The 24,775-nt window shown below is 43.4% G+C and overlaps 1 protein-coding gene across 1 annotated transcript in view; it reads left to right on the top strand.

Moving 5' to 3' along the window:
• The window catches only part of ulk3 (unc-51 like kinase 3), a 46,894-nt gene that overhangs the window by 16,119 nt on the left and 6,000 nt on the right, over positions 1–24,775 (top strand). Inside the window, exons 4-14 of the mRNA XM_038282639.1 lie at positions 4,964–5,084; positions 6,016–6,111; positions 7,150–7,293; positions 9,479–9,561; positions 10,676–10,831; positions 10,915–11,020; positions 11,118–11,158; positions 17,083–17,185; positions 18,432–18,496; positions 19,502–19,580; positions 21,396–21,436. Of these exons, the coding sequence (XP_038138567.1) occupies positions 4,964–5,084; positions 6,016–6,111; positions 7,150–7,293; positions 9,479–9,561; positions 10,676–10,831; positions 10,915–11,020; positions 11,118–11,158; positions 17,083–17,185; positions 18,432–18,496; positions 19,502–19,580; positions 21,396–21,436 (1,035 nt within the window). The remainder of the gene's footprint in view (positions 1–4,963; positions 5,085–6,015; positions 6,112–7,149; positions 7,294–9,478; positions 9,562–10,675; positions 10,832–10,914; positions 11,021–11,117; positions 11,159–17,082; positions 17,186–18,431; positions 18,497–19,501; positions 19,581–21,395; positions 21,437–24,775) is intronic.

Below are 24,775 nucleotides of genomic sequence, written 5' to 3' on the forward strand. Positions count from 1 at the left end.
GTTTCCCGAGGAAGACGTGCTGGAAGTCAGTCCCATGGAGGAGGATGACGACACCTCGTTCCTCATATCAGAGGACGAGGAAGAGGATGACACCTTCATGGCCCCAGCACAGCCTGAGAGGCCTAAACCGCCGTGCCCTTCCGCCATGGAAGACAGGGGAGCGAGCTCACCAGCTCCCTCCCTCCATGTGGACCTGCTCGACGTGTGCAAACGCGCGGCAGAGAAGCTGGATATTCCCTGGCCGGTCGCAATAGCGGAGCCCACCCGGTCCCGCTACGAAGGCAAACGGCTTCCCCTGGCACGAAATGCAGTGAAGCAGCTTCTCCCTGTCTTCCCCGAGTTGCTGACGGAGCTCTCCAAAACATGGACTAGCTGCCCATACAGCAACAGGAGCCCTATTTCGGGCGCAGCATCCCTCGACTGCGAGGCGATGGACGCCCACGGCCTCCTCTCCATGCCTCCGGTGGAAGTCCCGGTAGCTGCGCACCTCTGCCCAGGCAGCGTGAGCCAGCTGTCTGCAGCTTCCCCCAGACGCCCGACGCTGCCAGCTAAGCCCGAACGGTTCCAGTCTGCGCTGACCGAAAAGGCATACAAAGCAGCAGCCCTCTCGGCCAGAGCCCTCAGCGCCCTCTCCATCCTCACTGCCTACCAAGCGGAGTTGTTTGGCGCGTCTGCTGAGGAGCAAGACCCGGATGCGTGGGAGGAGATGGCGCTCATCGCGGACCTGTCTCTCCGTATCCAACGTGTCGCGGTCCAGGCCACAGGGAAGGTGATGGCAACCCTCGTCGTCCAGGAGCGAGCGCGATGGCTCAGTCTCGCTAACCTGACCGACAGGGAGCGGGATGACATCCTGGATATGCCGATCGTCCCTGAAGGCATCTTCGGCTCTGCATTGGCCACAATGCAGCAAAGATGTGAGGCAAAGAAAAAGGACAACGAGGCCCTCAAACTTTGTCTCCCTCGGAAAGCCCCTGCGCCTTCACCTCCGGTGCAACGCAAAACCTTTGCGCATGCAGCCTCCCAGCCGCCGCGTTTTAAGGTACCAAGACGGCCACCACCGCCAGGTCCGCCCCCTCCGATGAGGAAGGAGCGCGGAGCCGGCTGGCAGGGGAAACCTGCCTCCACGACCGCTACGCCGCCGCCGCCCACAGCCGCCGCGAGCTCGGTCCCACAGGCGAGGAAGAAAAAGAGGGCGGCCTGACAGCCGCCAGTTCCTCAGTTGGTGCAGCCTGCTGTTCCCCGTTGCGCAGGCCCACCGTTTTGGCTTGTTTGTGCGCACCCCACGCCACCGTTGCCCATCCCAGAGCCGGTCTGCGAGGAGAAGGACATCGCCCCGGAGGTCTGCGCGGTTGCGCCCCGAGCGGAATGTCCAAAAGCACAGTCACACACCCTTGTTCAAAGAAAAAATGGTGTCAAAATAAAAATAAATCTGTCACAGCCAGGCCACGAGCCGAGGGTGCAGATAATAAAAAAAGCCAAAACAGACGATGCTCTCTCTATAAGCAGGGTGGCCGCTCAGCCCCCTGCAGCTCTGCTCCCGGGACGGGCACCGCCGTCCCCGCGGAGCAGAGCAGAGCGCTCCACCGTGCCTCCGGTGGTGCCCGAGAATCATTTCTCGGTTCCACCACAGGGGGGCGCGGGGCAGGAGCCGCAATATTTTCCCCCGCTCTCTCTCAGATGGGAAAGCTGGAGAGCAGCAGCAGCTCCACCGTGGGTGTTGCGCACAATTTCCCGGGGATACAGGCTTCAATTCGCCACTGTCCCTCCCCGCTTCTCCGGTGTAATACACTCACATGCACAGGGAGAATCAGCTCGAGTTTTACGGGAGGAAATTCTCTCTCTGATAGACAAACGAGCAGTTTCTGTCGTATCTCCCGAACAGAGTCTGTCAGGGTTTTATTCCAGATACTTCCTCGTCCCCAAACGGGGGGGGAGAGGAATCCGCCCTATTCTGGACTTAAGAGCCCTGAACAAATTCCTGCGGAAATACAAGTTCAGGATGCTGACACATGCAGCTCTGTTGCGTCTAGTAAGACCGAACGACTGGTTTTCGTCCGTGGATCTGAAAGACGCGTATTTCCACATTCCCATTTATCCCCCTCACAGACAATATCTCCGGTTTGCCTTTCAAGGGGTGTGTTACGAATACCGTGTTCTACCATTCGGTCTGTCTCTCAGTCCGAGGGTTTTCATACGGTGCACAGAGGCCGCGGTAGCCCCGCTCAGACGCCGGGGGATACGTCTGGCCACGTATTTAGACGACTGGCTCCTGTTAGCGCAGTCAGAACAGGAAGCCAGGGTTCACACACACATTGTCACAAAACACTTGATGGATTTAGGTTTTGTGATAAATATGGAAAAAAGCCACCTATCTCCAATGCAGGAGATATGCTTTCTGGGATTATCCCTGCGCTCTGTTCCGTTCACAGCCCGCCTGTCAGAGGAAAGAGTGAGTTTTCAGAACGTGCCTGTCACAATTCCGTCTGCACAGTTCTGTCCAGTTCAGACTGTGCCTTCGGTTGCTGGGTCTGATGGCCTCAGCCATCCTCGTGATTCGCCTCGGCCGCCTTCACATGCGGGACTTTCAGCGCTGGGTCGCTTCGCTCCGAATGGACCCCGTGCGTCATGGCGCACGGCGGATAACGGTCACAGCGGACTGTATAACAGCTCTGCGCTGTTGGCGAGCCCCGTCCTTCCTGACCCAAGGGGTGCCTATGGGCACCGTCTCGTCCAGGAAAGTGGTAACCACGGGTGCCAGCCTATCAGGCTGGGGCGGCATTCACGAGGGCAGGTCTGTGAGGGGTCGCTGGAGCCAGGCCCTCCAGCGCCTTCACATAAACTTTCTCGAACTTTCGGCGGTGTTTCTTTCTCTGAGACACTTCCTCCCATTCCTCTCGGGTCACCATGTCCTGGTGAGGACGGACAACACGACAACAGTGGCGTATATCAACCGCCAAGGGGGCCTGCGCTCCCGCATGTTGCACAATCTGGCGCGCGACCTGATTCTCTGGAGCAGTACCCACTTTCTCTCCCTGAGAGCGACGCACGTCCCGGGAGACTTGAACACGGGTGCGGACCTGCTGTCCAGAGGCGCGCCAGTGTACGGGGAATGGACGCTGCACCCACAGGTCGTGGAGCAGATATGGGCGCGCTACGGGCGCGCTCAGATAGATCTGTTCGCGTCCAGGGAAAACGCTCGATGCGAGCTGTTCTTCTCTCTGAGCACTCTGAATGCCCCTCTGGGCGTAGACGCATTAGCGCACGCCTGGCCGCACGAGCTGCTATACGCGTTTCCACCGCTGGCCCTGATACCCCCCACTCTCGCCAGAGTGAGGGCATTCAACCACAGACTGATCCTAATAGCTCCGCACTGGCCAGCGCAACACTGTCTGGCGGAGATATTCCAGATGCTGTGCGCCCAGCCTTGGGAGCTGCCGCTGCGCAGGGACCTGCTCTCGCAGGGTGCGGGGACAGTGTACCACCCACACCCGGAGCGACTGCAGCTGTGGGCCTGGCCCGTGAGTGGCTTAATTTAACCACTGCCGGGCTCCCTCAGAGTGTAATTAATACTATCCAAAACGCCAGGGCTCCCTCCACTAGGAACCTATATGGCTCCAAGTGGGGACTGTTTGAGCGGTGGTGTCTTGAACGGGACTACGTTCCTTTTCAGTGTTCTGTACCAGCGATTCTGTCGTTTTTACAGGAACTGATTGATAAAGGAAAAGCTTTTTCCACGGTTAAGGTTTATCTGGCAGCTATAGCAGCATGCCATATAGGATTTGGAGACAAAACGGCGAGCCAACACCCTTTGGTTTGTCGGTTTATGAAGGGCGCCCGCAGGCTCCTCCCCGTCTCCAGACCTTTGCTGCCTCCGTGGGATTTGTCGGTGGTTCTGGAGGGGCTTAAGGGACCCCCATTTGAACCGTTGTTGGGGTCCAGTCTTAAACATCTGTCTCTCAAGACAGTGCTGTTACTGGCCCTGGCCTCTGCGAAACGAGTCAGCGACATTCATGCGCTCTCTGTGAGCCCCGCATGTACCCGGTTCGACCCGGAATACACGCGTATGGTTCTGAAGCCCAACCCGGCCTTTGTTCCTAAAGTGGTTGGTTCTTGTTCACCGATCGAGCTAGCGGCGTTCGCTGCCCCCCCAGGTGAACGGCGAGCGCACACGCTGTGCCCTGTTCGAGCCGTGCGCTCTTATATGGACAGGACGCAGAGCTTCAGGATGAGTGATCAGCTCTTTGTCTCCTGGGCGGAGCCCCGTAAGGGGCAGCCAATCACAAAGCAACGCCTCGCCCACTGGGTGGTGGAGGCTATAGCTTTGGCGTATGGAAGCAGGGGTCTGCAGCCCCCGGCGGGTCTGCGTGCACACTCTACCCGCGGGATGGCTGCGTCCTGGGCTTTATTTCGGGGAGTGTCCGTTCAGGACATTTGTTCAGCGGCGAATTGGTCTTCGCCTCTGACTTTTGTCCGGTTCTACATGCTTGACGTGTCTGGACCGTGCGTGGCCAGTGCGGTCCTAGAGTCATAACTGACCTTGTGGACCTTCCCCGTCGGCCGGTTCTTGTTCGATAAGCTGTCTGACAATACGGGAGCTACCATATCCCATAGCGAGACACCGAGTGAATATTATGAAAAAGAACGTTTGGTTATCTAACATAACCCCAGTTCTTAGAATAATATGAGCGAGGTGTCTCGCCAGACGACCCTTCTTGCAGGGCGGCGAGAAGAGGTTTGCTTGTTGAATTGGAGTGCCGTGATCCGCACACGCTTTAGTAGTCGGAGCTACGGGGCGTGGCGTATGACGGGCACTTCCACTGGCCAATCAGGATTGGCAGATTGAGATAGATGCTTCTATCAGGGCTGCAGGAGGCTGCATCCCATAGCGAGACACCTCGCTCATATTATTCTAAGAACTGGGGTTATGTTAGATAACCAAACGTTTGCTCTTGCTTTTTCTCAGTGGGACGCGGAGAACATTTATTTGATTCTGGAGTGGTGTTCAGGCGGGGATCTCTCCCGGTTTATACGCAGTCGGAGGATTTTACCAGAGAGCCTGGCTCGGCGCTTCCTGCAGCAGATAGGTGAGACGTTCCCAGTTTAGATCAACCGCTGTTTCTTTTACTCACATTAGGCCCAGTGGTGTAAAAAAATATGATTTGAAAGTTTTGTTTTTTGTAAAAAAAACAACAACAACAAAAAAAAACTTTTGTATTTATTAGGGATGCACGATATAATCGCCCCCTATCGGTATCGGCCTTAAAACTGAATATCGGACATCGGCCACCCCACCGATATTTAACCCGATATTTGATCAGCTTCTGAGTTTCTAAAGTCTAAAAAAAAAAAAGAAATACTTCTTCTTCTTCCTCAAAAACTTCTTTTTTACAGACTTATAAACTTCTAAAGACGAGGGAAAAAATATTGATCCATTAAAATATCCCAATATCTTCATATGCTGATATATTGCCATTTAAAAACACCATATCAATCTCTTTTACTAATGAAATATTTCTATATGTCATCGTTATGCTACGAAATCCCCCGAAAATTCACCAAATGTTGCCATATTTTTATATGTTGATATATTGACGCGGTATCGATCTATTTTATTAACAGAATCTCACAAGAATTAGCAAAATATCACGAGAGTTTGTAACAGAACGATGAAATTTCACGAGATTTTGAAAGTAAAATAGATCGATACTGTGTTTTTAAAAATCAATTTGATATCAGCATATGAAAATATATTTGAGTATATTATTTTTCAAAGTGTCAGAAATGGATAACAAAACTGCTATTTTCAATGACTACTTATTTTTGTCCAGCTTTAACATCGGTATCGATATCGGTTATCGGCTACATGAGTTTTAAAATATCGGCATATCGGATATCGGCCAAAATCCCAATATCGTGCATCTCTAGTATTTATTGCCAGCGGCATGTCTGATGATGTCTTTTATATGTTTTTTTTGGTTTTGTTCTATTTTTAATTGCATCCATGTGTTCAAACAGCCTGCGCTCTCCAATTCCTTCATGAACGGAATATCTCACACTTGGATTTGAAGCCCCAAAATATCCTGCTTAGCGGTTCTGTCCTCAAACTAGCAGGTGAGTAACCTGACTCCGCCAGATGGATTTGCTGGATTTGCTCCGCATATCCATCTGGAAACCTTCCGTTGAAGTAATTTTGGGAAGGGGCGAAAATACTGGTTAGCTGATTGGCCTATGTTGGTGATAGACGGGCCAAATAAACCAATCAGATCAACGTACTAACAGAGCGACGACGAAGAGGAGCCAATTGATAGATCAAACTCTTGCTGAAACCAGTCGGGAGAAGGGCAAAAACATCTTTTCCTCTGAGAAAAGCCTCCAGAGCAGTGTTTTGCTCTTCTTTCAGTGAAGAAATACTCTGTAATTCCCATAAAACTTGCTCGATAGCCACGCTAACGCTAGTTTCATCGGCTGAAGCCGCCATGTTCTTTAGACTGAACTGTCGCGCTTCTCGTTGCGTCACACCTCAACCCGCCTCAAAGCCAACGCTGATTGGACGTTCGTTTGGTGAACGGCTCCAAATTTTCTTTAACGGAGAGTCTCCAGACTGATCTGCGAGTGAAACCTTGAAAGCTTGCGAGATCAGGATGGTCTCAAGAGGCTAGCAGGTGAGCTCATTTTAACAGAAAAAGAAACACTCTTAAATCTTAACATTTAATTTGTTAGATGTGTTTCACACACCAACGTTTTATTTATTTAATTTTAGTCAATAACTATGAAATAGATTAACTATTTGCAATTTCAGGGTTTAAACTTTTATTTTTTGCAAATATGTAGAAGAAGAATCTCTGCAGAAGCCTGAATCTAAGCGAACCTTTTAGATTTTAGCTTAAATGTGGTGTAAAACTAACTCCAACTAACTATCACCCCCATGGAACATGGTGGTGGCAGCATGATTCTCTGGGGAGGCTTTGCACTACTGCATAAAGTGCATTGCTACATGGTTTGTTGTAACATGTCAGAACAGGAAGTTGAACATTGAAGTGCTGTACAAACATGTAGCTTCATACAGCAGAACTCTGGGCTGCTTTCACACGGTCCTTTTTTTTAATCTTTGGTTGTTTACGGAGAATATACATCCTATTTACCACCCAGATTTCGGGTTTGCCCAGTACATGTCGCCGTGGGATGAGAAGAGTGTCCTGAGAGGTTCCCCGCTCTACATGGCTCCGGAGATGGTGTGCCGACACCAGTATGACTCCAGAGTGGATCTTTGGTCGGTAGGAGTGATTCTTTATGGTGAGTGATTTTAGAAATGTCCTTTAAACCCAGAATCCTCCATTATTGACCTCTTCAGGTTCTCATACACCAACATACATTTTTTCTTGAATTAGATTTTCTATTTTGCTGTACAGATAAAGTTTTACTATTTTTTTTCTTTACATTTTATTTCCACCTGTAAGCTTTTTAATTCTTGTATAAGCAGGATTTTTAAAGCAAATGCTTAATTATTATTTAATGATATTTGAAATGTACTCTCTACAAAGGAGGAAGGGCTTCTTTTAAGGGGTGGATTAGCCTTTAAAGCTTTTGTATATGGAGTGAATTATGTTCCAATAGTTTTGCAAAGAACATTTTTTTTTGCATTTAAAATTTTTTTATTTTAAAAAAGTAGTACTTCTGAAATGCTTCTTTGCTTCTCACTTAAGAGGAAATTTTAAAAGACTACAATCGGTACAACAGTAATCTGAAAAACAAAAAACAAATAAAAATATGAAAATAACCTATGAAAAGAACAACACAAAAAAAATTTGGAAGGACCTTTTTCAAAATTTCTTTTCTGGATTGTTTTTTTTTATTATTTCTATTTGTACAACGTGTTTTTTGCATGAATCCATTCATCTTAAAAGATGATTTTAGCAATTAAACATTTCTAAATAAACAAACTTTTGGAACAAATTTAGTTTCTTCAGTTAAACTTCCGCCTAGGCTACATGTTACAGCTACGCTGCTGTATTCTCTATATGTGTTCTAATAATGCTGATATATCAATGGAGCCTTAATGTTGTTTGTTAATTACATCTATTAAAAAAACAAGCCGATGTGAAATCCTACTTTTTGTTCTATGGTCTGTAAGGTTCTGGGGATTCTGAGATTAAATAAATTGTACTTTCCCCCTCTCCATTCCAAAATATATCAAATACAGCAGCAATGTTTTTGTTTATTTCAGTTCTTTACATGTTTGAAGTAAACTAACCAAACCTTTTTCTGCTCCAATCACACCTGAATTTTCCCTCTGTCTGCTTTATTAATAGCATCTTGAGCTAGCTAGTGGGAGGTCAGTTTTAATGGTCGGTAATAACAGCTTGACTGGGCTGCCTTTTTCGTAAATGAAAAGATTAATCACATGAGCAGCAGTGAGGGCTGGAAAGATCAGGCTCAGTAGGTCAGAGGAGAATTGTACCATTAATCATGTAATGGGCAGGATGGTGAAGGGTCCTTTATGGGATTATTAGTTCAATAATAGAGTCTCAATGTTGTAGCAACACAACTAGACTATTTTAGTTGGTTGGAGCTCTTGACACCTTTAGAGAAGCTGAATAAGAGAGACTGTGACTGAAACAAGTAAAATGTCCTTTAATCAACCAGAGGAAAACCCTACTGAGATTTAGATCTAATTCACCATGGCAATTTTTCCTATAGTTCCTACATAATTTGTTTAGTTTCATTGCTTCAATGCAACATTTAAATAAGTGACCATTTAAGCCTCTTTACTGTCCTGGGTTGAATCCAGTCAGAGATGAGAGAATAAATCAGTTTAATATGTGGAAACTGGTCAGAATAGAAGAAGGGTCAGCTTTTTTCATGAAGATAAGCAAATCTAGATGCTCCTCTTACATTTTTTCTTTTTCTGGTAGTTTTGTTTCTTCTTATTGAAATGATTTAATACATTTTCTTGAGCAGGATGGACTATTTCATCAAAACTAGTCCCTCAAAATTAAACTTTTAGTGCCTCAAAATACGAGGGTGTGGTGAAAGACTGCTACTAGAGATTCAGTCAAAGATAGACGTAATTAATCAGAATTCCTTATATAGATTCATATTTACAGGGAAACTCTGAGATGCTTCAGAAAAATGAATTTCATACATTTTCAGGGGATCCATCAGTTAATCCTTTAATGTGTCACATTCATGAGGTATCATATATTCGAAGGATATAGATGTTTTGTTTAATAAGAACATCTTTTCATAATAGTATTTTTGTTATGATTTACAACCTCTATTATGTTTTTTCTTGAGTTTATTGAAAGCGTTGAGTTCATTGAGGAGTGGATGAATCATTAGCTTAGCTTTTCTTAAGCTTTTTTGTATTTTTTTTCCCAGACTTCCCCTCTTCTTAGTTTTTCTTCCAACGTTCTGCTCTTGTACGGCCTTTTAAACCGTCCCGTTACTGAACACGGTTTCATTGTTTCTATGTGCACAGAGGCGCTGTTTGGACGAGCCCCATTTGCTTCAAAGTCATACGCTGAACTGGAAGAAAAAATCCGAAGCAATCAACCAGTAGAGGTAAAAACCAGTTACAGCTGGATTTGAACTGTTTGGAAAAATAAAGCTCTAATTCCTTAATTCTACATCATCATAGACTTAGACTTAGACAAACTTTATTGTCATTTTGTACACACAGAGTGTTTACAAAACAGCTTGCAGGAATGAGAGAAATGACACTGAATATCCTCCAGAAATAGATTTATCCTTTTCACATTTATACAGAAATCTAATGGATATCAATCACAGATTTTCTCAAAACTGCTGATTCCTCTTTCTTCTTCTGTCTGCTTTTATACCACTGGGTGGCGTACTTCTCTAGTTGTAAGGAGAAAGCTGCCTCTTTTCCATTATATTAAAGAAGAATAACTGGGAGAAAATCTTCTAAAACAGAAGGAATAGTTAGTGAAGAGAGATATAATGTTTAACTCTTTATAGGGCCCTAAGTTTATTACTTTAAAACTGAAAGCTAAGAGTGTTATTGGAGGATAGAAGATACCTTATTTCTTTGCTAAAGTTAAAATGTATTTTCAATGCAAAGATCAAAGAAATTATTGTAAACAGTCCCTTGGCCTGATATGGTAAAAAAAAAAACGTTTTTAACATTTGAAATCAGATTTTTTTATTTTTTTCAATCTCATCTTTAGCTTTTTTAATCAGCTTTAAAAAACATTTATTAGGGTTTTAGCTTTTTAAATCATCTTTTTAACCTTATTTAACTTATTAACTTTTCTTTAACTCAGGATAGAGTAGGTAATATTTTACACACAATAGGCAAAAATAGATTATTGCTGGTTTTCTCTGAAGCATTTACTCTCAGTTTTAAGACGGAGCTGAACCTGAACCCACATTAGACCTTTTACTTATTTATGGTAGTCCAAGTTACCATAACTGGTAACTTGGACAGGAAAAGGTTAAAGGTACTATAAGTTAATGTGTCTGAATGTTGATCATGTAGTTTCTAACTTAAGATGTGTGGTGTTAGAAGTATTTAGTTTTGTGTATTATGACTAAATTGAGGAGCTATCTGAAAGTCATGTTTTGTCAGGGTGTAGAGATGAGGGATGGAAGGTTGTGTCCTTTCTCTGCTTTGTGAATTATATCATGAGTAATAAGGTCGTGTTTTGTGCATTAGCTCCCTCCAGGCGCCCGGGTCTCCAAAGACTGCAGAGACCTTCTGTTGAGGCTGCTCGAGCGAAATCCGGATGCCCGGATCACCTTTGAGGAGTTCTTCACTCACCCTTTTCTGGACATGGAGCACATGCCAAGTGCTGAGTGCATAGTAAAAGCAGTAAGAGGCTTTAGAGGAGGTTAAACACTACAGGCAGAGCATTCTGCAGTTAAAAAAAACGGACGCCTTTTTGTTCCTTAAAGAGGGAGCTGGTGACGCAGGCCGTGCAGAAGGACCAGGAGGGGGAGCGGGCTGCAGCGCTGACTCTCTACTGCCACGCCCTGGAGTACTTTGTCCCTGCAATTCACTGTAAGAGCAACATGCGCCTTACGTCTAACAGCACGCAAACTTCTTCACACAGTGACATTAGAGATGACCACTGAGATCTTTCCACGTTCTTCCTCAGATGAGACGGAGCGACAGCGTAAAGACGCCATCAGGCAGAAGGTAAACCCAAACTATTACCTGATCTGTTCCAACTGCCATGCAAGTGGGCATTGTCAGTTTAACTACGTATATACCTGTCGCGAGTTTCGATGGTGAAGTCCTCTGGAAATCTTCAATAATTGTTGTTGATTGCAGATGTGTCTAGTAGTTCTGTTAGGTCTAAGCACCTAAAACATCATACATACATACAGGGAAAGAAAGAAGGCACAGAGACAATTAATTTAGTTACTCGCGAGGAGAGATTTCAACGGAAGAGGATTAGGGCCACTGGAAAAAAAAAAGTTAACTGATTTTTACATTTTATTTCAGTTTAACATGGGAAAAAAGTCAGAATTCGGAGAAAAAAGTCAAAATTCTGAGAAAAAAAGTCAGAATTCTGACTTTTTTATTGTCAGAATTCAGTCAGAATTCTGAGAAAAAAGTCAGAATTCCAAGATTAAAGTCAGAATTCTGAGAAAAAAGTCAGAATTCCAAGATTAAAGTCAGAATTCTGAGAAAAAAGTCAGAATTCCAAGATTAACGTCAGAATTCTGAGAAAAAAGTCAGAATTCCAAGATTAAAGTCAGAATTCTGAGAAAAAAAGTCAGAATTCCAAGATTAAAGTCAGAATTCTGAGAAAAAAGTCAGAATTCCAAGATTAAAGTCAAAATTCTGAGAAAAAAGTCAGAATTCCAAGATTAAAGTCAGAATTCCAAGATTAAAGTCAAAATTCTGAGAAAAAAAGTCAGAATTCCAAGATTAAAGTCAGAATTCTGAGAAAAAAGTCAGAATTCCAAGATTAAAGTCAGAATTCTGAGAAAAAAAGTCAGAATTCCAAGATTAAAGTCAGAATTCTGAGAAAAAAAGTCAGAATTCCAAGATTAAAGTCAGAATTCCAAGATTAAAGTCAGAATTCTGAGAAAAAAGTCAGAATTCCAAGATTAAAGTCAGAATTCTGAGAAAAAAGTCAGAATTCCAAGATTAACGTCAGAATTCTGAGAAAAAAGTCAGAATTCCAAGATTAAAGTCAGAATTCTGAGAAAAAAAGTCAGAATTCCAAGATTAAAGTCAGAATTCCAAGATTAAAGTCAAAATTCTGAGAAAAAAAGTCAGAATTCCAAGATTAAAGTCAGAATTCTGAGAAAAAAGTCAGAATTCCAAGATTAAAGTCAGAATTCTGAGAAAAAAAGTCAGAATTCCAAGATTAAAGTCAGAATTCTGAGAAAAAAAGTCAGAATTCCAAGATTAAAGTCAGAATTCCAAGATTAAAGTCAGAATTCTGAGAAAAAAAGTAAGAATTCCAAGATTAAAGTCAGAATTCTGAGAAAAAGTCAGAATTCCAAGATTAAAGTCAGAATTCCAAGATTAAAGTCAGAATTCTGAGAAAAAAAGTCAAAATTCTGAGAAAAAAAGTCAAAATTCTGAGAAAAAAAGTCAAAATTCTGAGAAAAAAAGTCAGAATTCCAAGATTAAAGTCAGAATTCCAAGATTAAAGTCAGAATTCTGAGATTAAAGTCAGAATTCCAAGATTAAAGTCAGAATTCCAAGATTAAAGTCAGAATTCTGAGATTAAAGTCAGAATTCCAAGATTTTTTTTTTTTTTTTTTTTTTTTTTTTTTTTTTTTTTTTTTTTTTTTTTTTTTACAGTGTCCTGTCTGGCAAGGTGGCAATAAGAATAATTGTCTTGATGCCAAAAGGAGCCCAACAGATTTTACTTTCACAAGTGTAGCGGTATCGCAATTGCCATACCGCTCCACTTGTTTCATGTATATAAATTGCTTTATTATAATTATGCAGGGAGTTTTACAGTTCATATGGACACTGCAATGTAAGTAGAGCAGAAAAACAGAAGAAGAAGAAGGAAAAAGAAAAAGAAAAAAACAGGACAAAAGATGAAAGAAAGAGGAGATAGGAAGGAGACAATGACAAAACATTTTCAGTCTGCTTCAACACCTGTAATGAGATGGAGAAAAAGAAAAAAGAAAAAAGAACAGCACAACCAAAAAACATGGTACGAGATATACAATAAAGCAAACACCTTGAAACTATCACTAAAGTAATATTATTAAGTCTGACATGTACTCTGTGTTACCTGAAGATATGAATGTGGGGTTTCTGTTTGGAAGTGAATCTCTAAGTACCTGAAGCCTAGCACCTGTAGTTGTTTGTGAGGGTGAACTTGTGCATGTAAAGTTTTAACCATAGAAAAAAATGCTCAATAGTGGTTGTGGAGAGCCGGAGAGGCACACCCCCCAGAGCACTGAGTCCAGCGCCGGGAGACCCAAAGCCCCAGGCGCCCAAGGGGACCCCAGAAGCGAAGGCACCAAGGCGGGGCCAGCCCCGGAAATCAGACCCCACCAAGGCAGGAGGAGAGACAGCCACGAGGAAGCCCCCCAGCCACCGCCATGCCGGCGCCCCGGGGAGCCGCGGGGACGAGTCCGCGGGCCCCGCCGGCAGCCGGCCACCCCGAAGTAGGGCCGGGCGCCGAACACCAGCCCCCCCACGGCGCCGACCGAAACGCCCCAGCCCCACAGAGCACCGAAACACGCCCCGCCCCCCCGCACCAAGCCCCGGCGACCGGCCGCAACACCCACCGCGACCGCACCACCCAGGAAAACACTAAGACGGCCCCGCCCCCGGCCGGGGCCCATGCGCATCCGCCGCGAACCGGCCACGAGCGCCGCGGGACCCCCCCCAAAACGCCCCCCCCGGCCAAAAGCGCAGCCCCACCCCACCAAGACCGATGCCAACAGCGCGCAACGAAACACACCGCGCACAGAATCAGCCCGAGAGCAGAAAAGCCGCCCGGCGCAAAACCGCAAGAAGAGCAGACCGCAGCCGGCGCAACCACCCCCCCAGCAGCCCGAGGGGCAGCACAAAGCCAGAGCGGAGCGAACCGCGCCGCCCCCCCCACCGGACGATGCCAAAGCAGCCCAGCCACGTCCGCCACCCCCCCCCGCAGCCCGCACCAGGCCCCGACACGCGGCCAGAGCAGCTCCGCCGCCCCGGCCCCCCACCACGCGCCGGTCATAGCCACCCCAGGCCCACACCCGCCCCGCAGCCCCACCCGCCGCGATCAGTGGGAACAGAGCAGCCCCGCCATGCCTCCAGGAGGGAAAACCCACCCGAATACCCAGCCAGCGCAGCCAGCCCGCCCAGACCGGCCCCCCAACACTACCCCCGCCGGAGCCGCCCGGACCCCCACACACCAGCGGCGCGCCGCCAGCAGGACCCCCACCCAGCAGGCCCGCCTGCCCCCCGAGAAAACAGACATGCCAAACCCCCCAAAGAAAAAAAGAGAAAAAAAAAAAAAAAAAAAAAAAAAAAAAAAGGGGCCCCCACAATGCGACAGCGGACACCAGACACCGACCCGCCCGCAACCGCTCCCCCCCACCGAGGAAGAGAAAAAAAATAAAAATAAAATAAAAAAAAAATAACAAATAAATAGGTAAATAAATAAATTAATTAATAATTATAATTAAAATAAATAGGCAAGAGGAGAAGTGCGAGCGGAAAAACCGGAGCCCAAAACAGGACCCAAGACCCGCACCCAACCATGCCGCGCAGCTCCCCCCCTCCCCGAACCGATACCACAGAACCGGCATAGGAAAGAAACACTGCCCAGGAACCGGCATCGTAGCGAAGGCACCGGCACCGACCCCGAAAATCCCCGAACAACACCCAGCCCCACCCCGAAGCGGATCCAGTCCCAGGCCCCAGGGATCCGAGGCCCCAAGGGCACCCCACCCCCAGACAGGAGCCCCAGCAAAGCCCCGGCCGGCCGGGGCCAGTGGAGAGGCCGCCAGGAATGAGCCAGCAGTCCCCCGGGCATCCACCCCCAGCTCCACCAGTGCACCGGTGAGCCCCGACGCCAGCCAGCGGAGGGAGAGCAGGACGGGGGGAATGGGCTCCGCACTTAGCGGAGACTTGAGATGTATTTGGGAGAGGGTGCGGTTGAGACCCCAACCTGGGAAAGAAAAAAAAAAAAAAAAAAAAAAAAAAAACACACCATCTCAATCATGCCTTCCCTCCCTAGTGCCCCCACTCGTACCACAGGAAAAAAAAAAAAAAAAAAAAAAAAAAAAATTGAATAAAATAATAATAATAATAAATAAAGAAAATAACAACGCAGACACACATTCACACATAACACTCACATCCAATAATACCAGGACCAAAAACCCGGTGACACCGGTGGTCGGTCCCGGGACTATCGGATGACCCCATAAGTGAACCTAAAATCCGGATGTGAGGGGAGGGGAGCGGCGACACCGCCACACCAACCCATCTCTTTCCTGCTTCAAGCCCGGCCCCCCCACCCCGCACACGGACCGGACCACCCCCCGCAAGAGCCCCCCCCGGGACCGGGGCCCACCCATCCCGCGCCGGCCCCCCAACCAGAACCGCCCCCCCCCCCCCCCCCCCCCAAAAAGAACAAAAAAAAAAAAAAAAAAAAAAAAAAAAAAAAAAACCTTCAACCAGGCACTTCATGCCCCTCCATCCAACCTTCTTTGGGGAGAGCAGAGGTGACAGCCCCGCCACCAGCAGGCCACCTAGGCCCCGCAGCCAGCCCCAGCCAAAAACACGGACCAGGTGGCCCGCTCTTCCTCCAGGCCCCAGACTCCAGGCGGCAGCCGGAGAACAAGGGTGTGAGAAGACCCCGATCCTCACTGCGCCAGAATTCCAAGATTAAAGTCAGAATTCCAAGATTAAAGTCAGAATTCTGAGATTAAAGTCAGAATTCCAAGATTAAAGTCAGAATTCCAAGATTAAAGTCAGAATTCTGAGAAAAAAAGTCAGAATTCCAAGATTAAAGTCAGAATTCCAAGATTAAAGTCAGAATTCTGAGAAAAAAAGTCAGAATTCCAAGATTAAAGTCAGAATTCTGAGAAAAAGTCAGAATTCCAAGATTAAAGTCAGAATTCCAAGATTAAAGTCAAAATTCTGAGAAAAAAAGTCAAAATTCTGAGAAAAAAAGTCAGAATTCCAAGATTAAAGTCAGAATTCCAAGATTAAAGTCAGAATTCTGAGATTAAAGTCAGAATTCCAAGATTAAAGTCAGAATTCCAAGATTAAAGTCAGAATTCCAAGATTAAAGTCAGAATTCTGAGATTAAAGTCAGAATTCCAAGATTAAAGTCAGAATTCCAAGATTAAAGTCAGAATTCTGAGATTAAAGTCAGAATTCCAAGATTAAAGTCAGAATTCTGAGAAAAAAGTCAGAATTTTGACTTTTTTCCCATACAATACTGAAATAAAATAAAAATAAAAAAGTTTAACTTTTTTTTCCCTAATCCTCTTCCGTAGATTTCTAACAAGTTCCCATTGATTTTGCTTGTAAAGCGGGGAGAATGGCGCTAGGCTTACCTCGTCGTGACGTCACGGCCGGAAGATGGCAGGAGGGAGGGGCTACTATATTTGGGCAAAAATGGCCGCTCCCAGACTCTGTGATCGCAATGAAAATTATTACTTTTATTTTTTTTTACTGATTAACACTAAATTCATTATAAACATATTAGTTTTAGGTATAGATAATTATCCATTGATCATTCCTTGCTGACCGGACTTTTCCTTTAAAGCAGGACTTTACTCTGTTCCACTCAATACTTAATTAGGTCTCCTTATAAACTTTTATACTGAATATTAATTTTATAAAACTTACAATTAACCAAGTTTTAGTATTTCTAACTTCTCCATATGTCAAATGTTGACATTTATTTGCAGGCCAACAAACAAAATTCTTATTTAGAGAACAGCAGCTGCCGCGGTCAGGAAAATGTTTGGATTTTAGAGGTGTGACCACCTGTAGATGTCAGAGGATATTTGAAAGTCAGCGTAAAAATTAACATGGGTGTATTTTTTTCTTTCCAATTAGGTCCTAATTTATTGCTGTAACTGAATCGTTTCTGGAGATCAAAGTAATCACTGTAAAGGTTTTGCCCACAGGTTAAACAGTACGTGTCGAGAGCCGAGGAGCTGAAGGCTCTGCTTGCTTCGGACAACAAACGGAGCTTCGAGGAAGCTCGGACATCCAGAGACGTTCTCCGAGGTAAAGATCAGATGGTTTTTTTTTACAAACATTTGATTAATTTTTACAATTATAGCCTGATCTGCTCCAGTATTTATTGTTGTTAGTTTACTTTGCCGACATGATGGATTTATTTCTTTGACAGGAACATTAATAATAAAGGTTGCAAACTGACTTTCACCTCCGAAGCAACAACCTTGTCTGGTTTTGAGCATTTTTTGCAAAGTAAAAGCTTAATGTTTTCCCACATTATTCGATTCTGTTTGTAACGAGATCAACAGATACGTTTTTGTTAAAGGCCAATGAGGAGACTGATTTTTTTTTCTTCTTTTCTTTCCGGGCTGATACGACTTTTTAATTCTTTATATGATTAAACATATGATACGATGATAATAAATCTTTCAATTCAAATGAAAATAAGCCTTTATTAACAAACCAAACAAAGCAAATGGATGGAATATCGATGCGTGTGCTTAATGTTTAACTCAAGCCATGGCTGCTAAATGAACTAATATCTGCCAAAAATATCCACTGACTGATGTGTCTGTCTATATTTAGTTTTAAAATGCAATGCCATTGGCAGTAAAACACACCCTCAGCATGATGATGAAAAAGTATTGGTAAAATAAGTAAAAATATATCTAGATAAGTGTATTTGCCCTTAATTTGAGCAAGTAAATGGTATGATCTACTAATAGAATGAGCATTTTCCTCCTAGAATAAGATAAGTAGATATTATTCACTTTAAAATAAGATAACAGAGATTTTTATTATTTTAACCTAAGTATTCTTATTCCATTGGCAGATTGTTTTTCTTATTTACCCAAATCGAGGGAAAATATAGTTCTTTAACAAAGAATGACTTACCTAGATTTGTATTTTTACAGCGTGACCATAAATGTTGTTTGGCATGTCTGTATATTTAACCATTCCAAATTAACATAATCTTAAACATCCGGTCCTGTTCTTTCCCATTGGAGGTGATGGTCTGTCATTTATGGCAGTAAAAACTCACAAGATTAGGGCTTTTCAAACATCCAGCCAACATGTACTGTTTCTATCTATATGGACGATTTTATCCAAATATTGGTTGATGAAAATTGGTGTCATTTGTTTGAACCAATGAAACCCTGAGGTTTAAGCGGTTATTTTTATTGGTTTAAAGATTTTAAACTGCCATACACTTTTAGTGAATATGCTTAAGATCTGAGTTTACAGTCTAAACTAAGAATTGATTCAAATCTGAGAATTGTCTTTCTCCTGACAGAAATGTCTAAAGACCAACCACGTCTCCTGGCCGCCTTGGACATGGCCTCTACAGCCATTGCTAAGGTTAGATACCCAGATGTTCACGGATGAAGGTCTAAGAAATTAAATGATGCAATAAAACCAACCAGAAGTTAAGAAAAAAATCACCAAAACTATTGGTAGCCTATGATACGGAGTGAATTTTGTTCCATTGTTGTTGCAAACTAAGAATATGTTTTGTAAATGGAAATTTTGAAAACAAGTAGTCCAATACTGAAATAAAACTTTAAAAAGATTTGTTTAAAAGTTTTTCAAGAGTAACTTCGCGGTTTTCTCTGATTTTCTTATTTCAAACTATTCATGAAATTTGCTTTTTTTTTTCAGATTTTTTTTTTTATGTTGACAGTTTTTTATATTCCTACATTTTATTTGTTCTAGTTTCATCACAGCATCATTTTTTTTTTATTAAAGTATTTTTTTCCTATTTTGATTTACCAGAAAACAATAATGGTATAAAATTGACTCCAGTTAACAGAACATGTTTAGCAGATTTTATCTGACTGACACACAAATAGTAGTACAGAAATGCTAAGTGGAAGGACTTTTTTTTTTTAACAAATTAGAATTATTTCACCCAGAAAGTTAATAAAGCAAAGCTGTGCGAAGCCTTTATCTTTACGAAAGCACAATGAGTTTGTTCTCTTTTTCTTTGTTTCTGTGAAATAATGCATGTCTGCTTTATTGCTGAATTCATTTTGAAATGAAAACCTGTTAGTCGAATTCTGGAGGCAGTTGTTTGCATCAAATGTTGAGATTTGTAGTGGATAAAAATGTTTCCAAACGCTGCATACCGTAATTTCCACTCCACCTAATTGCTTTTTATTGGTCTATCTTATAAAGTCCCAAATAAATACTTCAAGGTTGGTGGTTGATACTCAACAAAATAAAAACAAAAGAACTTCAGTATAAAGGGTTCTTTTATCCTATAAAATAGACTTCTTCTTCTAGAGTAAAAAGAAATTAGATTTGTTTTTTTGTGGGATTTATCATTTAAAATGGTTATCTGACTCTTTCAATCGTCTTTCCCAGGAGGAATATGGATCAGATAATCATGAAGCTTTGGATGTGTACCAGCAGTGTTTAGGGGAGCTTCTGTTAGCTTTAGCAGGTATGCCCATTTATTTTACTCTTTCACTATTTCACTGCATTATCCATAAAGTTGTAGGGAAGCGGCCGTTCCAACCGTTGCATTTCCGAATTCTCCTGAGTGGCGCCCGACTTTACATGAGTGAATAAAGTAAATGTGATTGGTCGATTAAAAAGGGGGCGGGATTGTTGTGGCGGAAGGTTCGCAAGCAACTTTGATTGTGCCGGTTTGTCGGAAGCATCTTGCTAACCAGTTAGCAACTTAGTGCTAGTAGGTTACTAATGGGAAATTACATTGAGACCAAGCAACAACACTGTCAAGGAACGCTATGGACAGCGGAAACATGCAAGAGGAGGAGAGTTTAGTGTCGGAGGTCGTGGATGAGTCTCCTCCGTCATCCATTTTTTATTTAGAGGAGGAAAGCGGGGACGAAGATGTTGTGGAAGAGGACGCCAGGGCGGCAGAAGCTTGGTTTGGTGTAGAAGGCTTCCAGCCGTACATGTTTGAGCCCTTGCCTCGCAACGCTGCCAGTTCTGTTAGCTCTACGCCTGCTGAAGACACAGACGTCCATCCCCGTGAACACTGGGACGCAACTCAATGGGAAAGGAAAGGATTCTGGTTTCAATCGTTGCGTATATTAGCTGCGACACATGAATCAAGATGCTATGACCGAAAAAATTTGATTGGCGGATGACCGTTGATATATGATTGGCCGAATTTAGGTGTTCGGGCCGACATATAAATAACTGGCCTGCAGAAGATAACGGGGAAAAAATGCACAGATTTTAAGACAGGATTTTTTTCAATTACAAATTTTCTAACTTTTGGGACAATAGGGTCTGATAAGGAGTGCATTTATATACACGTTTAAGCCAGAAGATTTGACGTTTAAATACGAGTTCCCTACGACTTAAAGTCGTTTTTAATGTTGAGTCAGTGCTCTTGTAGTGAAATTAAGAAATGTTTTGTTTTTCATAAGCAGAATAGGACTCCTTCATAAGAGCTGAGGTTACAGATTAGCTAAACAATGTTGAGTAATACTACAGAAATAAAACAGAAACAGATGAAAATTTAGACGGGAGCTTAGAGACTTAAGATGTAGTGATTTTGATGGGATGAGGCAGCAGCGGGAAGATCTGGAGTCGTTTTAGCGTTGCACGGTGCAGTATCCGAAGAGGCGAGTGGCTCTGTGGCCTGGCGTCCATCAGACTTGGTTCATGAGTTGAGCCTAATGGAGGAGGTGGAACAGAGTGATCCAGATGTGGCTTTGAGCTGGGATGAGACCCGCTGCCAGTGCCCTGTGTGTGGTATGAGAGTCCCGCCATCTGCTTCACATTCAGACGCCATAATTCAGCCGTGTGTGTTACTGAAACCTGGAGACAAACAAAAACTATTATCCCAGTTTCAATAACTTGATTGGTTAAAGATGCTGTGGAGTAAAACAACCAAAAAAAAAAAACTACGTAAAATCTGATCTCTGGTGAAGGAATCATGGATCGATCATTTCTGCCGCAGATTCTTAGGAGGTCCTTTTGTTCCCCCTGAAGCTTTTTGCTGCTCAGCTCCCCAGTCAACCTCCCTGCCACTCTGCCCTCCTCCTCCTCCTCTCGTTTTCCATTTCTCTGCCCTCAAGCGCAGCTCGCTCTGAAAACAATGGCCTCCATTTGAACAATTTCCACTCCTTGAGACTCCGGTCAACTCGCTCCTGAAATCAAATCTAGTATCTGCCTCTTCTTGAACAACGTAAATGGATGCTAGGCTCCTCTGCTACTTTACTGTCATTACTTCTCTGCTGTTTTGTTTTATTTCTCTCCCCCCTCACTCTCGTTGATCCAGCTGAGCCCCAGGGTCGCAGGAGAGAGCTGCTTCATGGTGAGGTGAGTGGGTGAAGAAAAGGTTCTGCTTTAGCCACCAGTAGGCTTACAGGTAATCATCACATGACCCATGTTTTTTATTTTTATTAGCAGCAAGACCTTTAAAAATAGCACAACATATCATCCATTATTATCATTAAACCTTCTGATGCTTCGGTATGGCTTTAAACATCAATAATAAATGAAAACCATTTTATTCTAAATGCTCTATTTATGGGCTAAATGTGACATTAGGAAATGTTTTTGCACAGAGATATTCAGGTTAATATTTGATGTTTTACAACTTTTTGTGTTTTAGCTTTAATTGTAAAAGCAAACGAAATAAAACAGAAACAAAAGAAAACATGAATCATATATTTAAAAATGTTACATTTCATTTAATTCGATTTAATTTTAAAAATGAATTCATGTTCATGGCACCAAATTACAGCAAGCACATTTTGAAGCCCATCAGGTAGACATGAAGTCCAGTTATAGATGGATAGGAAAACATTTTTAGAGAAAATTTAGAGAGAATTCCACATCATAGCAATTACATTTCACAAGGTAACCCAGACAGAATTGTTTCGCAAGCTTTCAAGGTTTCACTCGCTAATCAGTCTAGAGACTCTCCGTTAAAGAAAATTTGGAGCCGTTCACCAAACGAACGTCCAATCAGCGTTGGCTTTGAGGCGGGTTGAGGTGTGACGCAACGAGAAGCGCGACAGTTCAGTCTAAAGAACATGGCGGCTTCAGCCGATGAAACTAGCGTTAGCGTTGCTATCGAGCAAGTTTTATGGGAATTACAGAGTATTTCTTCACTGAAAGAAGAGCAAAACACTGCTCTGGAGGCTTTTCTCAGAGGAAAAGATGTTTTTGCTCTTCTCCCGACTGGTTTCGGCAAGAGTTTGATCTATCAATTGGCTCCTCTTCGTCGTTGCTCTGTCAGTACGTCATATGCTGCGTTGATCTGATTGGTTTATTTGGCCCGTCTATCACCAACATAGGCCAATCAGCTAACCAGTATTTTCGCCCCTTCCCAAAATTACTTCAACGGAAGGTTTCCAGATGGATATGCGGAGCAAATCCATCTGGCGGAGTCAGGTTACCATTTATCCTGCTGGATAAGGATCCATGTTGGATCTGGCACCGTGCACATTGAGAGTGATAAAGTATCGGAGGCAAATTGTGTGGTCTTTGCGGTCACCAAATCATCATAGCAACATAAGTAGCTGTCTAAAAGCCGTACTTTTGCTAGAAAAAGCCTTTTATTTTCCTACAATCACTACACATGTGCAGTTTGCAGAACCAACTGACTAGATTGTTTTGTTTGGTCAGGTGAGGCTAAGATTGGCAAAAAGCATTACAGGTGTGTCTGAGGAGGAGCAAAGTGTTTAAAGTTCATACATAAGAACAACACAATTTTTAATTTTTGTTGTTGTTGGTCCCTTTAATTCATGAGTCAAACAGTCGAGGTAGAATTTGTTGAAAACCTGCTTTAGCCTGAGTCATGTGGAACTACATCCATCCACTACTGTGCTGTCTGCCAGTGAAAAATAGAAGCACGTTCTGTAACAAAGCAATAAAAAGGCTCCAATCTGTTAAAGAGAAGAAAAAGAAATCAAAAATTCATCTTAATAGCTACAATTTACAACCAATAATGCAAACATTTTCTGTGGTAACTTGGGTTTATCAATTTTCAAAATGAGAGGTTTTCTAGAGAAATGCAAGAAACTAACGTTTGTTTTAAAGAGGCAAAATTAAAAAAAGAAGTTAAACAAATTAAAGTATAGATTTTTTTAATAGCTCACTACAGATCCTCAAAAATTACTTCTGTACTGCAATGACTTATTTGCTATATGACTCGGGGTTGCATTTCAATGCAGATAGAAAAGGGTGACTTCACATGAGTCTTTTAGCTATTTTTCTGGTAAAAATTACATTCAATTCAATTTATTTCTATAGAGATAATTCACAATGCATGTCATCTCAAAGCACTTTACAGAGACAATTCAACCAGTCAAGCAGTTGGATTGGTTTAAAGTTTTCTATCTAAGGAAAATATATTGATTGCATCGACTCATTGAGCAATCCCTCACACCAAGCATGCTTGTAGGGACAGTGGAGAGGAAAAACTCCCTTTGAACAGGAAGAAACCTCCAGCAGAACCAGGCTCAGGGTGAGCAGCCATCTGCTGAGGCCCACTGGGGTTCAAGGAGACAGAAGCAGCTAGAAGCACTGATTTGAAATACTTTCTTTTCTAAAAAAGGTAATAGTAAACTAGCTCCACAGGTGGCTCAGTCTAGGAAAGAAATGGTTAAGGGGATGACCTCCGAGCCAGTTTTCATGTCATAGAGATGAAAAGGAACACATGTAGGTAGTCAAAGTAAAAGCAGGGCCCATGGAATTGTCTGGAAGAGAAAAAGAACTAAACACTGAAAAATCGCCCTAACTCTATCCTAAGGTGTCGATGGCAGGATTTTGTCACAGCCAATCAGGAACAGACCAGATGAAGTTGCTTTAAGAAAAAACAGAGAGAGCATAACGTTATAGACTGAACTAAAAAATACAATACTAACAAAGTGGCAGAATTGAGATAAAATGGTGAAAAAGAGTAACCTGACTCCGCCAGATGGATTTGCTCCGCATATCCATCTGGAAACCTTCCGTTGAAGTAATTTTGGGAAGGGGCGAAAATACTGGTTAGCTGATTGGCCTATGTTGGTGATAGACGACCAAATAAACCAATCAGATCAACGAAGCATATGACGTACTAACAGAGCGACGACGAAGAGTAGCCAATCGATAGATCAAACTCTTGCTGAAACCAGTCGGGAGAAGAGCAAAAACATCTTTTCCTCTGAGAAAAGCCTCCAGAGCAGTGTTTTGCTCTTCTTTCAGTGAAGAAATACTCTGTAATTCCGATAAAATCTTGAAAGCTCGCAAGATCAGGATGGTCTCATGAGGCATGAAAAAGAGGTCCCTATGTCTTCCAGTAGCCTAAACCGATAGCAGCATAACTATAGAGATAGCTGTGGATAACCTGAGCCACTCTAACTTTGAGGTTTATCAAAAAGGAAAGTTTGTGAAGACTTTGTGTCTGCCTGGCGGACTAAAACTGGTAGTTGGTTCCACAGAGAAGCTAAGAAGTAAAGCAAAAAAGCAGGTGCAGCATTAAACTCAGTCAGTCAAATTTCTGCACAATTAGCCGCCTTTGTTGTCTGTTTTCTAACCGGCTAACACCTTCACACATGCTTAAAGAAATTTATTGAAGATTGTTAGGAAGGAACAGCTGTCTATATCAACTTAACCTACAAACTATACAGCTGAATAGATGCTGAAAACAAGGGGACCAGTCATTGG

This window comes from Cyprinodon tularosa, unplaced genomic scaffold, assembly GCF_016077235.1.
Source record: "Cyprinodon tularosa strain WSP-4 unplaced genomic scaffold, ASM1607723v1 ctg186, whole genome shotgun sequence".
NCBI lineage: Eukaryota > Metazoa > Chordata > Actinopteri > Cyprinodontiformes > Cyprinodontidae > Cyprinodon > Cyprinodon tularosa.